Genomic DNA, 13,955 nt, shown 5'->3' with positions numbered 1-13,955 from the left:
GCATTACGCTGTACAAATGGCCGAGTGTGTGTGATTGAAGCTCAACTAAGTAACAGTGCCGGTTCTCATCGGACGGCCTGTAGCGATTCAACTTTCCACATCAGCTTGAGATACTTTAATAATTCTGTTGTCCATGTCCCCAGGTCATTCTGCACCAGGAGGGCCATATGGACGACGCCCTTACTGTGTCCCGCTCCCAGACTGAAGAGTCTCAGGCTGCTCGAATGATTTACAGCACTATGGGCCTCTTCAGGCTGTTCAACAAGTAAGTGTGTACATTTTCAAATGTGGGGGGGGGGGGGATGAGTAGAACATTCTTCTTGACAGGATACAGTGATGTTCATAATTGTTGATGTGACCATATTTTGATCTGAAACCTGCAAACTATGAAGTGGGATAAAGAAATGTTTGACATTTCTTGTTTGTATTCTTCCAGGGGTTTGGATGCTCTGAAAGGGAAGAACAAGTCACCGGGGGCTGCGTGTCTTCCTCTGGAGGGGGTCATCCTCTCTCTTCAGGATCTCATCTTCTACTTTCGTCCTCCCGAGGAGGAACTGGAGCACGAGGAGAAGCAGACCAAACTTCGCTCCCTCCGCAACCGACAGAACCTCTTCCAAGAGGAGGTAATCTGCGAGCAATCTGCAAAGCCTCACACACACTATTACAAGTCTTTGATGATTTTACCATCTGTTCCTATAACTAAAATAAATTCACTTCGCAAAGGGGAACTTGCACTTTGACGGCACTGAGGACTTTTATGCCCTCATGCAGTTTTCTTAACTTTATTTAGCATCAATACATTTGTTGTTTTCATCACTGGTGAGGACATTGTGCCAATTTACATTTAATCCCTGGAGGTTTACCATAACCTCCATCACAAGTACCCTAACCTACATACCCAAACCCAACCCTTACCAAATCCTTAACCTGTAACTCTAACTTGGACCAAATTCCAAGTCTTAACCCAAGTGGACAAGAACACATGCAAGCTTGCTTTATTGCTTTATCTGTGAGGACTACCAAACTATTTAGCATTTTCAGAGCAATAAGTCGGCAAGGATGCAAAACTGAGCAGCATTTGGCCAACCAAATGTATTTATTGTACTAGCACTGACGTTTTGCATATAGAAAACACCATTTAGGCTGCTGGGATTGCTCTATATCTAACCCACTGTGTTGGTTTAGATGCTGAAATGCTGAAGTTGAAATACAGAAATGTTTTAACTTTGAGTGATTGATTTTATTTCTGTACAGTAGCTAACATTGCTCGGCTATTACAGAGCAATGTAATGTAAACGCCTAATAATTAGCTTGAACAAACTTTGTTTGTTAATACAATGAGATCTTGTTGAATATCACATCCATGAGGCGCTTCAGAGCAGACAGATAACAGGTAATGAACCTGACTTTCTCAGCTATAGCAAAGTTCAAGCTGCATGCCAAGTTTATGTTCATTGTGATGTTGATTAACATCAATGGTGTTCTTTTGCCTAAATAATTATTAATACCACCAAATGAAAACTAAAGTGGTCAGGTGGGGACCCATAGGTTTATGCATATTTCTCCTTGTTGCATTTAGTTTTGCTTGAAATATGACCGATGCGTTTTAACTGGAGCTGAAGTTATACGTAAAAATGAAGTCAGTGTCCTGGGATGGTGTGCTCAAAAAATGTCTAATTTTCAGGTAAAATAATACCTATTGAGGACCCTAATTGAAATAATGATCAGCGTTTTACCCTCACTTGAACATCACAAGGTCATGCCAAACCCAAACAGTTGATTAACCTGTAGTATTCTAACCTCAACACTAAAGCCACACTACTGCCAGCAATGTAAACAAAATACATATATAAAAAAAAACGATGTGTGCATAACCTTTCCGCTCTCCCCCTCGTGTTTCTCTTTTTCTTCCTCAGGGAATGATCACCATCGTGCTGGAGTGCATCGACCGGCTGAACGTGTACAACACTGCTGCCCACTTCTCTGAATTTGCCGGGGAGGAAGCTGCAGAGTCCTGGAAGGAGATTGTCAACCTTCTTTACGAGCTGCTGGGTAGAAGAATCACTGTGAACGTAAAGTGCAAATGATATGCTGTCTGTACTGAGTAAAGTAACATCAATTCACACTCTTGTGTTTCCGCTGAACAGCTTCTCTAATCAGGGGGAACCGCTCTAATTGCGCGTTGTTCTGTGACAACCTGGACTGGCTGGTCAGCAAGCTGGACCGTCTGGAGGCCTCCTCAGGTACCCAGTGTGCCTCACATATTCACTGATACCCCTCCCAACTTAAAGTTGATCTTTAGAAATGGCTATTTGCTTTTTTTACCTCCTGTAGTTATTAGTTATTAGCTGTGAGCTAATGAGATCCTAAAAACAAACATGATTTGAATATAATTCTTATCAGAATACATAATGACTCGACTCGTATGCACTTAGTTAGGAAGTGTTGTTATGGTTGAGCCATTTATTTCTTTTGAACCGTGTTCTCATTAGCGATGTGTTTTAATTGAATAGCTTTATTTCTTCATTATTTTTGATGTAGTAACTCTTACTGCTGTTAAAAAGTGATATAAAAAAAATAATTGATCATATTCCTCCTCTCTATACACGTAGGTATTCTTGAGGTGCTGTACTGTGTGCTAATTGAAAGCCCTGAGGTTCTGAACATCATCCAGGAGAACCACATCAAATCGATCATCTCTCTCCTGGACAAGCACGGACGGAACCACAAGGTTTGTCTCTTCTCGCTGCCAGGAACAGGGTGGGGGAGTAACGTCTCTGGCACGGTTGCCTACTTAAACGGACACTTTTGCAGGCGGGGATTTGGAAAGTTATAGCATCCTGAAAGCGTATTTGGCTCATAAAAACGCTTCTTGGTTATGGAATTCCTTCAGCAATTGTAGCCAGTGAACACTAAATTTAAACATAGAGGTGATTGTAATGTCTGTCTTTAGGTCCTGGATGTCCTGCGCTCTCTTTGTGTGTGTAATGGTGTCGCTGTGAGGTCCAACCAGAACCTCATCACTGAAAACTTGCTGCCGGGTCGTGACCTCTTGTTGCAGACCAGCATCGTAAACTATGTCACCAGGTGCTTGAGCGGCTGTTAGTTGTCAGGGTCTTTGCTATTTATTTTTTCTTGTGAAAATAAGGTAATCAACCCCCAAAATGGTAGTTGTCTGAAAAAGTAAATTTCATTTCTCTTCTGCGCTCAGTTTGAGACCCAACATCTTCCTGGGTACATGCGAGGGGTCCACGCAGTACAAGAAATGGTACTTTGAGATGATGGTAGACTACGTGGAACCCTTTGTGACGGCGCAGGCCAGCCACCTGCGTGTGGGCTGGGCTATGACCGAGGGCTACAGCCCCTACCCTGGAGGAGGAGAAGGCTGGGGAGGCAACGGTGTGGGAGATGACCTCTACTCCTATGGCTACGATGGACTGCATCTCTGGTCAGGTGAGATGATTCCCCTGACTTATTCACTCCATCTCCCATGATGCTGTACGTCTTGTTCTTTGACTCGCTCGTTCTCTGCCGTTCAGGCACCGTACCTCGCCAGGTGGCTGCGCCCAGCGCACACGCCCTGGCTGCAGACGACGTCGTCAGCTGCTGTCTGGATCTGAGCGTGCCCAGCATCTCCTTCCGTATTAACGGCCACCCAGTTCAGGGCATGTTTGAGAACTTCAACGTGGACGGCCTCTTCTTCCCCGTCATCAGCTTCTCTGCTGGAGTCAAGTAAGTACAAAATAAAGATTGCCTTCCTGTATTTTATACATTTTATTTCTATTTCTGTTGGGTTATTACTTGCTAATTTTATCGATTCACATGTTAACATCTTTATTTAACCAGTACAACAGTAAATTAATCTAACAAATATGAATGCAATGCAATTATGCAGGCGCAGATGCAGACTTAACAGTTTCTCAGGTTGTCTGTATGCGCCACAGAATGAAGACAGAAAAACTGGCAGAATATTAACATTTTTACATGACTTCTAATTCAATTAATTTCTTTAAATGATCTCTCAAATAATCCCTCTAAAACCTGCAGTGTCCCACAGAAGACATTTTACAGCTGCTGTGTGTGTGTGTGTGTGTGTGTGTGTGTGTGTGTGTGTGTGTGTGTGTGTGTGATGATCGTCACAGTGCTGAGATGGGGCTATTGGTTAATTGACTGACGAGAGCAGGGAGGGAAACACTCAGGAATTGGCGCAGAGAATAAATCAATTATTCCTTCATTATGAGTCTTGTACAGATCAGGGCACTGTTGCCATAAAGGATTTAAGCAGCATATAAATATCTGCGTCTGTCGCCTCAGGGCTCGGTTCCTCCTTGGCGGCCGTCATGGCGACTTCAAGTTCATGCCCCCGCCCGGCTACGCCCCGTGCTACGAGGCCCTGCTGCCCAGAGACAGGATGCGTATTGAACCCATCAAGGAGTACAAGCACGACTTCCAAGGCGTGCGCAACCTGCTGGGTCCCACGCTGTCCCTCACCCACACCTCGTTCACCCCCTGCCCCGTGGACACTGTTCAGGTAAAAGCTCCAAACCTCAAATGAGACTGGCGTCAGAGTGCCTCATATGATCGTTTGTTTGCGTTTGCTGACTTTCCTTTGCCGTTTAGATCGTGTTGCCACCCCACTTGGAGCGTATCCGAGAGAAGCTGGCAGAGAATATTCACGAGCTCTGGGCTGTCACCCGCATTGAGCAGGGCTGGACCTATGGGGGCGTGAGTACTGAGCCAGCACTGCGGTACAGACGCAACAGAATAGGAGTATTGATTTTACAACCTCACATTGAGATGATTTGGAGCTCTTGAGTAATGTGGGAGTAATAGTTCAAAATGCTACTGTGTGTATTCATTTCACAATAAAGGTCAGACCATAGTTTATAATCTATAGGGGCCCAGTATCTGACTCATATACTTAAAAAATACTTTATTATTATTATTATTATTATATTCTTTTAATTCCAGCATGCCGTAAAACTTCAATTTTAAGCTGAGCTCCGATTAAACGGCGAGTCCCTTTGGTCACCGTGTGTGGCTTCACAGTTTTACAAATACACGCAGGACTCAGACGATGAGAACAATGATTTCAAATATCTCTGGTAAAAATACAGACATGAAGTAGAGGTGAAACTAAACTCACCCCCTTTTTAGGCTGAAATAAATCTTGATGACTTGATTGATGTATCAACCAGAGGCAAAGAACGCATACATTAATCATAAGTTAGCTGTTGTTTTTTTGACTAGTGAGTAAACTCCAGTCATCTTCCTCCACAGTTCAGAGATGACAACAAGAAACTCCATCCTTGTCTGGTGGACTTCCAGAGTCTCCCTGAACCAGAGAGGAACTACAACCTGCAGATGTCTGGCGAGACTCTCAAGTGAGTTTGTGATGGATGTTCTGTAGAGGTTTCTGTCTGAGAGATGTGTCCACGGACATACAATGTGTCCTCCTACCCTCACAATTGTTGATATTGTGCCTTGTTTTTACCACAGGACTCTGTTGGCGCTGGGTTGCCACGTTGGTATGGGTGACGAGAAAGCAGAGGAGAATCTCAAGAAGATCAAGCTGCCCAAGACGTATGACGACAGATATTACAGTTGTATTAACGTTCCACATGGTCTTTTCTGTATGCCTGAATATGAACTTTCGTCTGTCCTCTAGCTATGTGATGAGCAATGCATTCAAGCCTGCCCCCCTTGACCTCAACCATGTCAAACTGACGCCAAACCAGAACCAGCTTGTAGAAAAACTGGCAGAAAATGGACATAACGTTTGGGCAAGGGACCGGGTACGACAAGGATGGACCTACAGTATTGTGCAGGTATCAATTTCAATTCATTTTTTAGTCCTTGGAGTTTCATTTATATCACCTCAATTCTCTTAATTCTCTTATCTTAAGACCATGTCCATTTATAGGTAGAATCCAATGTAGGATTGGTGCCATGGTGCCATTCCAGTGTTATTCAAGATTTTTTCTGTTTTTACATCAAGTCGTATTCTGTTATGCTTCTCAGGACATCCTGAATAAGCGAAACCCTCGTCTGGTACCTTACAACCTGCTGGACGAGAGAACTAAGAAAACCAACCGAGACAGCGTCAACAACGCCGTCCGCACCCTCATTGGCTATGGCTACAACATTGAGCCTCCCGATCAGGAGAGCAGTGAGTCGACATGTGTTTATTTAATCCTGAACCTCATTGACTTCTCAAATATCTCCATCCTTCTTAATCTCATCTGTCATCTTTCCCCTGCAGCTGGCCATGGCCTGGAGAACACCCGCGGGGACAAGGTACGGATCTTCAGGGCAGAGAGGTCGTACGCCGTCACCCAAGGAAAGTGGTACTTTGAGTTTGAGGCTGTTACCACGGGGGAGATGAGAGTGGGCTGGGCACGTCCTAGTGTCCGCTCTGACACTGAGCTGGGAGCAGATGAACTGGCCTACGTCTTCAACGGCAACAAGGTCAGTCCGCAACTTTCACCGAAATGAAATCAGTGTCCGTGTGATTTAATAGATAGTGAGCTGTTTAAAGTTCTTTCCAAAACTTTCCAAAACTTTGATTCATATCTCATCGGTTCAAACTAAAAGGAAGAACTTTGAAGAATTGAATATGTGCGGTCCCTTAAATTGTACGTGTGGCTTGAAAATATACCTCAGTGTTATCAAATCCAACATTCAGTTGGGCAACACCAAGACATGTCTAAGTACCCAGAAAGGATTACTAGAGCACACCGTAGCCTGACAGTGATGTCTCTTTTTATTCTTTGAAGGGAAATTTGAAGTAATATTTTATAAATCACTTATTGAACCCTTTCCAGGCTCAGAGATGGCATGTTGGCAATGATTCCTTCGGTCGCCAGTGGCTGTCTGGTGATGTCGTCGGCTGTATGATCGACCTGACTGAGATGAACATCATGTTCACACTCAACGGAGAGATGCTGATCAGTGACTCGGGCTCGGACATGGCCTTCAAAGACATTGAAATTGGGGAAGGTAAGAGTCACTATGCGATCAGCATTAGTAGCAGTAACGGAAAGGAAGTATCTGTTGACATCAAACTTACAGGATATTAGCACAACTTCACAGTTACATAGTAAACAATAACCTTCCTGTGTTTCTACCCCTCAGGTTTTATACCGGTGTGTGCCCTGGGCCTGTCTCAGGTTGGAAGGATTAATCTTGGGCAGAATGTCAGCAGCTTGCGCTATTTTGCCATCTGTGGCCTGCAGGAAGGATTCGAACCTTTTGCCATCAACATGAAGCGAGACATTACCATGTGGTTCAGTAAAAGTCTGCCCCAGTTCGTGCCTGTACCCTCCGATCACAATCATATTGAGGTGATTACTCAGTGACACTTTTAATGTCTAATGAATGAATAGAACCGGATCATTTATTCATCTTTTGAACATCATGTCTCCCAGGTCTCCCGTGTGGACGGGACTGTGGACAGCGCCCCCTGTCTGAAGCTGACCCACAGGACCTTTGGCTCGCAGAATGCCAACACAGATATGATGTTCCTCCGACTCAGCATGCCCGTCCAGTTCCACGAGATCTTCAAGTTCCAGGCAGGCACGACCCCTCTCACCCGTGCCCTCACCATACCAGAGGAGGAAGTGATAGTGGTGGAGCCAGACTCGGAGTTCGAGGTTCTGAAGAAGTCGGCCGGCCGCAAGGAGCAGGACGATGAAAAGAAGGAGCCATCTGTACCGAAGGAGATCTCTGTGGAAAACGAGAAGGACACAGCGTCAGAAAAGGGAAAGAAAAAAGGGTAAGTGTGGTGTCTTTTTAGAGGAGAGGAACAAGCCTGCTGAGCATTTAAGGTGCAGGTTATTATGTAAAAATCATTTCACAGTGAGCGTCCAAATATACGTTATCCTTTTTGCACATTAGATTCTTCTTCAAGGCCAAGAAGGTTGCCATGACACCTCTTTCCCCTCCTCCTCCTCCTGCAATGGTGCCCCGGTTGGTGGAAGATGTGGTCCCTGATGACAGAGATGACCCTGAGTTCATCCAGAATACCACCACTGTAAGCTGAACACTATCCACTGCTAATGCTGGATTTACAGCACGTTAAAATGATCCCTCCAGTTTGTGCAAAGTCCCCGGGTAAGACTGGCACAAACTGCTGAGCCTGCTCATGAGGACTTAACTGTGCATTAGGTGCCATCATTCTATTTTAAGTCATTTTAGGATCTCTAGATAATCCAATATTACTGCTCCTAAATGTCTCACTCTATTTTCAGTATTACTACTCGTTGAGGATCTTTGCTGGGCAGGAGCCGTCTGGTGTGTGGGTTGGCTGGGTCACTCCTGACTACCACCAGTACGATCCAACCTTTGACCTCTCCAAAGTGCGCAGCGTCACTGTTACTGTGGGAGATGACAGAGGCAACATACACGACAGGTTAGTATTTCCCTCATCTGAATGGTATTATATTAACGGGAGCAACGTCGGTACTTGGAGGTACGTCTCCCGGAGCTGCTGCAGGCTCTCCTGTGGGCGAATTAGTTTAGCAGATTATTAGTGAGACTTTCAGCAGGTGGGTTGAATTTTGCGTTTATAACCGCTGACTGAAAATTTGGATTATGTGGACCCAGTAGTAGAGGTGAAATGGCGTCCCCTATTTATTTGGAGCATGTGTCCAATTCTTAAACATTGCACCATTTTTTAAAATGTAAGTAATGTGATTCAGGCTCGCTGTGTCATTCATTCACACGCGGGTTGGAGTAAGGACAAAGGGCAGTAAAAAAACATGTCTCTTTCTACTATGTGCTTTACTTCTGGTGATTGCATTCACCCTTCAAAAAAATCATGAAAGTGGTGTTCAGATTGTCTTGCTGCACAAAGCGTGTAAGTATCATAAAATTGTGTTTGCCACAGAGTTTATTTTCTGCAATGATCTAAAATTCATTAGAAAAATTACGTTGGCTTTTTGTCAAGAGAACCAGTGCGACGCTAACTCCTTGAGTTGCCCTACAAAAACACATCATCCCTGCAGCACTCTATTTCATAGCTTTAAAGACGCATTGTCAAGAAAGGACACTGGATGAGGAGACAGGACTGTTTTATGTTCACCAATCATGTGCTGGAAAAGTGGTGCAGCTCTGATTATTCACAATAATAATCAGGCAACTGAAGCCCCAAAGCTGGAAGTTTCCACATTTTATTGGTGTGCACTGTGCAGTCCATTGTGTGTGTACAAGAAAGTGAACAGTAAATGGTCTGTTATTAAGAAAAATATCTTGAAAGTTATCTAAATAGAGTTTTGAAGGGAGAAGTAGCTACTAACTTTGGTTAAAAAGGGAAGTTATAAGCTTTTAATTGGTTCACCTGTTGAAAGGCCCGATTCATTTGCAGACTTTAAATTGTGCAAACAGACTTATAAGTATTACAGTATTATAAGTTCTCTGTCCTCGAGATGAGAGGCAGCTCATTTAGCTGCTGGAGGATGGAGGGGAAACCCTGTTTCAACTTAACTAATTCTCCCCTTTGTTTTGTTGTTGTCTGTCTGTGTTGTAACTGAGCACTTCGGGTCATCTGCATAATGAGTCAGCTGCCATATCAAAGAAAACAAGATGAGTTTTACCGTAGTGTTTGCTGTTTCTCTGCAGCATGAAGCACAGTAACTGTTACATGGTGTGGGGAGGAGACCTGGTCAGCAATCAGCAGACCCGCTTCAGCCAGGAGGACATGGTGATTGGCTGCTTGGTCGACCTGGCAACAGGCCTCATGACCTTTACAGCCAACGGAAAAGAGATCAACGCCTTCTACCAGGTAAGGAAAGGCTAGACGGTATAGTTTGTGTGTGTGTGTGTATTTGTATTTCGGATGAGTTATTTTGCACTGTGGAACTGTAAAGCCAGAGATGTTTTGTTTCAGGTGGAGCCCAACACCAAGCTGTTCCCTGCCGTCTTCGTTCAGCCCTCCAATCAGAACATGGTGCAGCTGGAGCTGGGCAAACTCAAGGTACGGCACTACTTTTGCTCACACACTACCAAAACATGGGAGTCATCTTTTTTTCTCTTCCGATCCAGCTGACGAGTCTCTGCTAACCAGAAATTATAGTTTGAACCTACATCTAAAAAGCCCCATTCTTTTATTTCTTGCATTTGTTTAGTTGGAGCGTTTTCTCGCTTTCTTCCTTTTTAAAGTCTCACTGTTTTTTCTCTCTCTATGATCATCTATACCTCCTACCCTCTTGCTCTTTCTCCCTTTCAGAACATCATGCCCATCTCAGCCGCCATGTTCCACAGCGAGCGTAACAACCCGGTCCCCCAGTGCCCTCCCAGGCTGGATGTCCAGATGCTGACCCCGGTTATCTGGAGTCGTATGCCCAATCACTTCCTCAACCCGGAGGTGGGCAGAGTGAGCGAGAGGTTGGGCTGGATGGTGGAGTGTACTGAGCCTCTCATCATGATGGCTCTGCACATCCCAGAGGAGAACAGGTCAGAGATGGTAGCCCTGGCAGCGGGTTAGTTATAAGGGGGGAAATTAGCAGGTTATTATATTTTCTTTCTCAGGGTTTTGATGATTGCTCACCATGATCAGTTTTGATCCTTGAGTCTGTCCTTGTCTCTCAGGTGTATTGACATCCTGGAGCTGTCGGAGCGTCAGGATCTGATGAAGTTCCACTACCACACCCTCATGCTCTACTGCGCCGTGTGTGCACTCGGCAACAACCGAGTGGCCCACGCGCTGTGTAGCCACGTGGATGAGTCCCAGCTCTTCTACTCCACCGAGAACACCTACCTGCCCGGACCCCTCCGCAGCGGCTACTACGACCTGCTCATCAGCATCCACCTGGAGTCGGCCAAGCGGGCACGCCTGGGCACCAACAGGGAATTTATCGTCCCCATGTCTGCAGAGACGCTCAGCATCCACCTCTATCCTGATGCGAAGAAGGCCCATTCTCTCCCCGGTGTCGGCCTAACCACCTGCTTACGGCCCAAGCTGCATTTCTCGTCCATCAACTTCGTCGGCATGGACCCTAACTTGTACACCATGAGTCCTGTTTTCCCCCTGCAGGTAAGAGACAAGAGACGGGTTGCGTTGGAAAAATGTAATGAAACTTTAGTTGCATTTTGCTGATATTCTTATCATTGCCCCTTTAGGAGCTGAAGACCAGGGCGATTAGCATGTTAACAGAGGCCGTGCTGGATGGGAGCCAGGCCATGCGGGATCCAGTAGGAGGCAGCGTGGAGTTCCACTTCGTCCCAATCCTGAAGCTGATCAGTACGCTGCTCATGATGGGAATCTTCAACGATGAGGACACGAAGCACATCCTCAAGATGATCGATCCAAATGTGTTCAGTGGAAAGGAGGTGGAGGAGGAGGAGGGAGAGAAAGCTGAGGAGGGTGGAGCTGCCGATGAAGCAAAGGAAGAGGAGGACGCTGAGGCCGACCTCGAGGATGAAGGGGTCGGTGACGAGGAAGAGGAGCTGAAAGATTTAGGAGGAGAGTATAAGGAGGCGGATGCTGAGTCTAAGGAGGAAGGAGAGGTGGAGGAGAAGGAGGAGGGAGAAGCCAAAGGAGTAAAGGTGGATGTAGAGAAGGCAGAGGAGGAGAAGGAGATCGAGGCAGTGGAGGCAGAAGTGAAAGAAGAAGAGGAGGGTCTGGAGGAAGGATTGCTCCAGATGAAGCTACCGGAGTCTGTCAAACTGCAGGTCATTATATTTTATATTCAAACACTGCTATTCATCTGTATGCATCTGCACAGTATTCACATCCTTACAATATCTGTTAAATTTGTACGTATTCTACATCTTAAACTCTTCGTCCCATCTCCTCTACCTCTCTCAGATGTGCACACTGCTGCAGTACTTCTGTGACTGCGAGCTGCGACACAGAGTGGAGGGCATCGTGGCCTACTCCGACCAGTTCGTCAACGACATTCAGAAGAACCAACGCGTTCGCTACAGCCTGTTAATGAGAGCCTTCACCATGTCGGCTGCTGAGACTGCACGCAAGACCCGCGAGTTCCGTTCACCACCACAGGACCAGGTACCGATGAACCAGAGTTATTAACGTTCTGTATTTTAACCCTAAGAAACCTTTGGAAATGTATGAAATGAAATGCCTCATTCAAAACGAGAAGGGGCTAAATATGCTGATGGGGTTATCTTACTGTGTTCCTCTTCAAGGTTCTCTTGCTGACCAACTTTAAGCACAGTCCAGAGGATGAGAACAGTCCAGTGCCCGAGGAGGTGCGGGACACTCTGGCAGAGTTCCACAATGACCTCCTTCTTCACTGCGGTGAGAAGTCCTTTAAAGAGCCTGCGTGTTTTTTTGTTTTTTTTACTCTGCAGGTGTGGATGACTTTTCATATTTAAGTGTGTTGGGCCTTTAGTGCTGAATTCCCATTTCACTCTCAGGCATACATATTGAGGAGGAGACGGAGGAAGAGGAGGTGGACTCCTCGCTGAGGAGTATGCTCGTCAGTCTGGTCGATAAGATCAGGAGCTTGCGCAAGAAGAAGGAGGAGGAGGAAAAGCCGGAGGTCGAGGAGGAAGCAAAGCCCAGTAAGAGGAGCAGCCGAATGATATTTGACGGACTTGATTAATTGGCAACTTCAATCCCAAAATATTATCAAAATCAGCCTTTTATTAATCCATAACAATCCAACAGATGATATTACATAACAAACACCCTGCACCTGTTTGTGTCCACTCCAATAAGGCTCCCTTCAGGAACTGATCTCCCACACCATGATCCACTGGGCCCAGGAGTCGTTCATTCAGAACCCCGAGCTGGTGCGCTTGATGTTCAGCCTGCTCCACCGGCAGTACGACGGCCTCGGCGAGCTGATCCGAGCGCTGCCCAAAGCCTACGCCATCAATGCCGTGTCCGTTCAGGACACCATGGACCTACTCGAGTGCTTGGGGCAGATCCGGTCGCTGCTCATTGTCCAGATGGGCCCGGAGGAGGAGCGGCTCATGATCCAGAGCATCGGGTCAGTATGAGCTCATGCGTCAGTAGTTGTGATCAAGATGGCACATGTGATATGGATATCATTGTTCTGATATCCTATTTCATAACATTTATAATATATTTACCTCCAGATACGCAATCATTTTGAACATAACATTACCATGATGATCCAATATTGAAAATATTTTTTGGTGCCTACCAAAATCATTCAAACAAGGGTGATTTCTCTAGATTCTATAAAGGCCTTATGACAAAATGACCCGACACTGCAGAATATGTTATAGCAAAATGTGAAAGAGAAGGTAACCTCTTAATGTCAAATGAGGACTGATTGGATGCGTGTACGTCAGTGGAAATGCACCAACTCTCACATGTGGGGGGAATTTGGGTGGAAGTGTGATATTCGTTTCTTTATTACTCCGAAGCAGAAAGCACATTTTGCTGGAGGCGATGCCACATGCTGGAGACGGTGTGGGGCTCGGGAAGCTAATCACTAGCATATATTTTGGGAGTTTCCAGTGATAAAACCTTTCTGGGCAGAGTTTTACAAAGCATTAAAAAGCATACCTAACTGACCTGCCTGCTGTCATTTTCTACATTATCTTTAGGAAATATAGATTTTCAAGCAAGGCGTCCAGATGAATACATGTTTGGCATTTTAATAACCGCTTGTAAAAAAGCGCTCACAGGGCGCTGGCTGCTTCCTGAACCCCTCCACGATACAGGAGTGGATAGATATAGTAAATGACATCTATGTTATGGAAAGGATTACCTTTTCTATTCGTCTTCAGAAAAGTATGTTTATTCAAATTTGGAACAAGTGGTTCAGATATGTAAATGACCCTGTGACGTTGTTTCAGCTCAGCGAACCTCATCGACTTCTATTCCAATCTCTAAGTCCCCCCCCACCCCCCTGACTGATTTTTTCATTGCTTATGCGTGCACACTCTACCATTCCCATAATGTACAAAGTTACCCAATTTTGAAAAATTGTGGACGACAGAAGAAAGAATATTTACTC

The 13,955-nt window shown here is 45.4% G+C and overlaps 1 protein-coding gene across 18 annotated transcripts in view; it reads left to right on the top strand.

Annotated features, from left to right (window-relative positions):
- The window catches only part of ryr1b (ryanodine receptor 1b (skeletal)), a 74,023-nt gene that overhangs the window by 22,255 nt on the left and 37,813 nt on the right, over window positions 1-13,955 (top strand). For all 18 annotated transcript variants that reach the window (XM_031863706.1, XM_031863699.1, XM_031863698.1 and 15 more), the window contains 29 exons: window positions 144-265; window positions 437-623; window positions 1,917-2,052; window positions 2,148-2,243; window positions 2,613-2,731; window positions 2,954-3,087; window positions 3,212-3,453; window positions 3,540-3,732; window positions 4,315-4,531; window positions 4,621-4,725; window positions 5,281-5,384; window positions 5,500-5,583; window positions 5,669-5,828; window positions 6,022-6,169; window positions 6,263-6,468; window positions 6,825-6,999; window positions 7,135-7,343; window positions 7,428-7,774; window positions 7,897-8,032; window positions 8,250-8,410; window positions 9,619-9,781; window positions 9,887-9,973; window positions 10,226-10,452; window positions 10,588-11,032; window positions 11,119-11,670; window positions 11,807-12,007; window positions 12,148-12,259; window positions 12,379-12,525; window positions 12,683-12,956. In XM_031863706.1, coding sequence (XP_031719566.1) covers window positions 144-265; window positions 437-623; window positions 1,917-2,052; window positions 2,148-2,243; window positions 2,613-2,731; window positions 2,954-3,087; window positions 3,212-3,453; window positions 3,540-3,732; window positions 4,315-4,531; window positions 4,621-4,725; window positions 5,281-5,384; window positions 5,500-5,583; window positions 5,669-5,828; window positions 6,022-6,169; window positions 6,263-6,468; window positions 6,825-6,999; window positions 7,135-7,343; window positions 7,428-7,774; window positions 7,897-8,032; window positions 8,250-8,410; window positions 9,619-9,781; window positions 9,887-9,973; window positions 10,226-10,452; window positions 10,588-11,032; window positions 11,119-11,670; window positions 11,807-12,007; window positions 12,148-12,259; window positions 12,379-12,525; window positions 12,683-12,956 — 5,489 coding nt within the window. The remainder of the gene's footprint in view (window positions 1-143; window positions 266-436; window positions 624-1,916; window positions 2,053-2,147; window positions 2,244-2,612; window positions 2,732-2,953; window positions 3,088-3,211; window positions 3,454-3,539; window positions 3,733-4,314; window positions 4,532-4,620; window positions 4,726-5,280; window positions 5,385-5,499; window positions 5,584-5,668; window positions 5,829-6,021; window positions 6,170-6,262; window positions 6,469-6,824; window positions 7,000-7,134; window positions 7,344-7,427; window positions 7,775-7,896; window positions 8,033-8,249; window positions 8,411-9,618; window positions 9,782-9,886; window positions 9,974-10,225; window positions 10,453-10,587; window positions 11,033-11,118; window positions 11,671-11,806; window positions 12,008-12,147; window positions 12,260-12,378; window positions 12,526-12,682; window positions 12,957-13,955) is intronic.

Source organism: Anarrhichthys ocellatus, unplaced genomic scaffold, assembly GCF_004355925.1.
Source record: "Anarrhichthys ocellatus isolate YVR2014 unplaced genomic scaffold, GSC_Weel_1.0 scaffold29, whole genome shotgun sequence".
Classification (NCBI taxonomy): domain Eukaryota; kingdom Metazoa; phylum Chordata; class Actinopteri; order Perciformes; family Anarhichadidae; genus Anarrhichthys; species Anarrhichthys ocellatus.
This window is presented reverse-complemented; position numbering and strand designations above follow the sequence as displayed.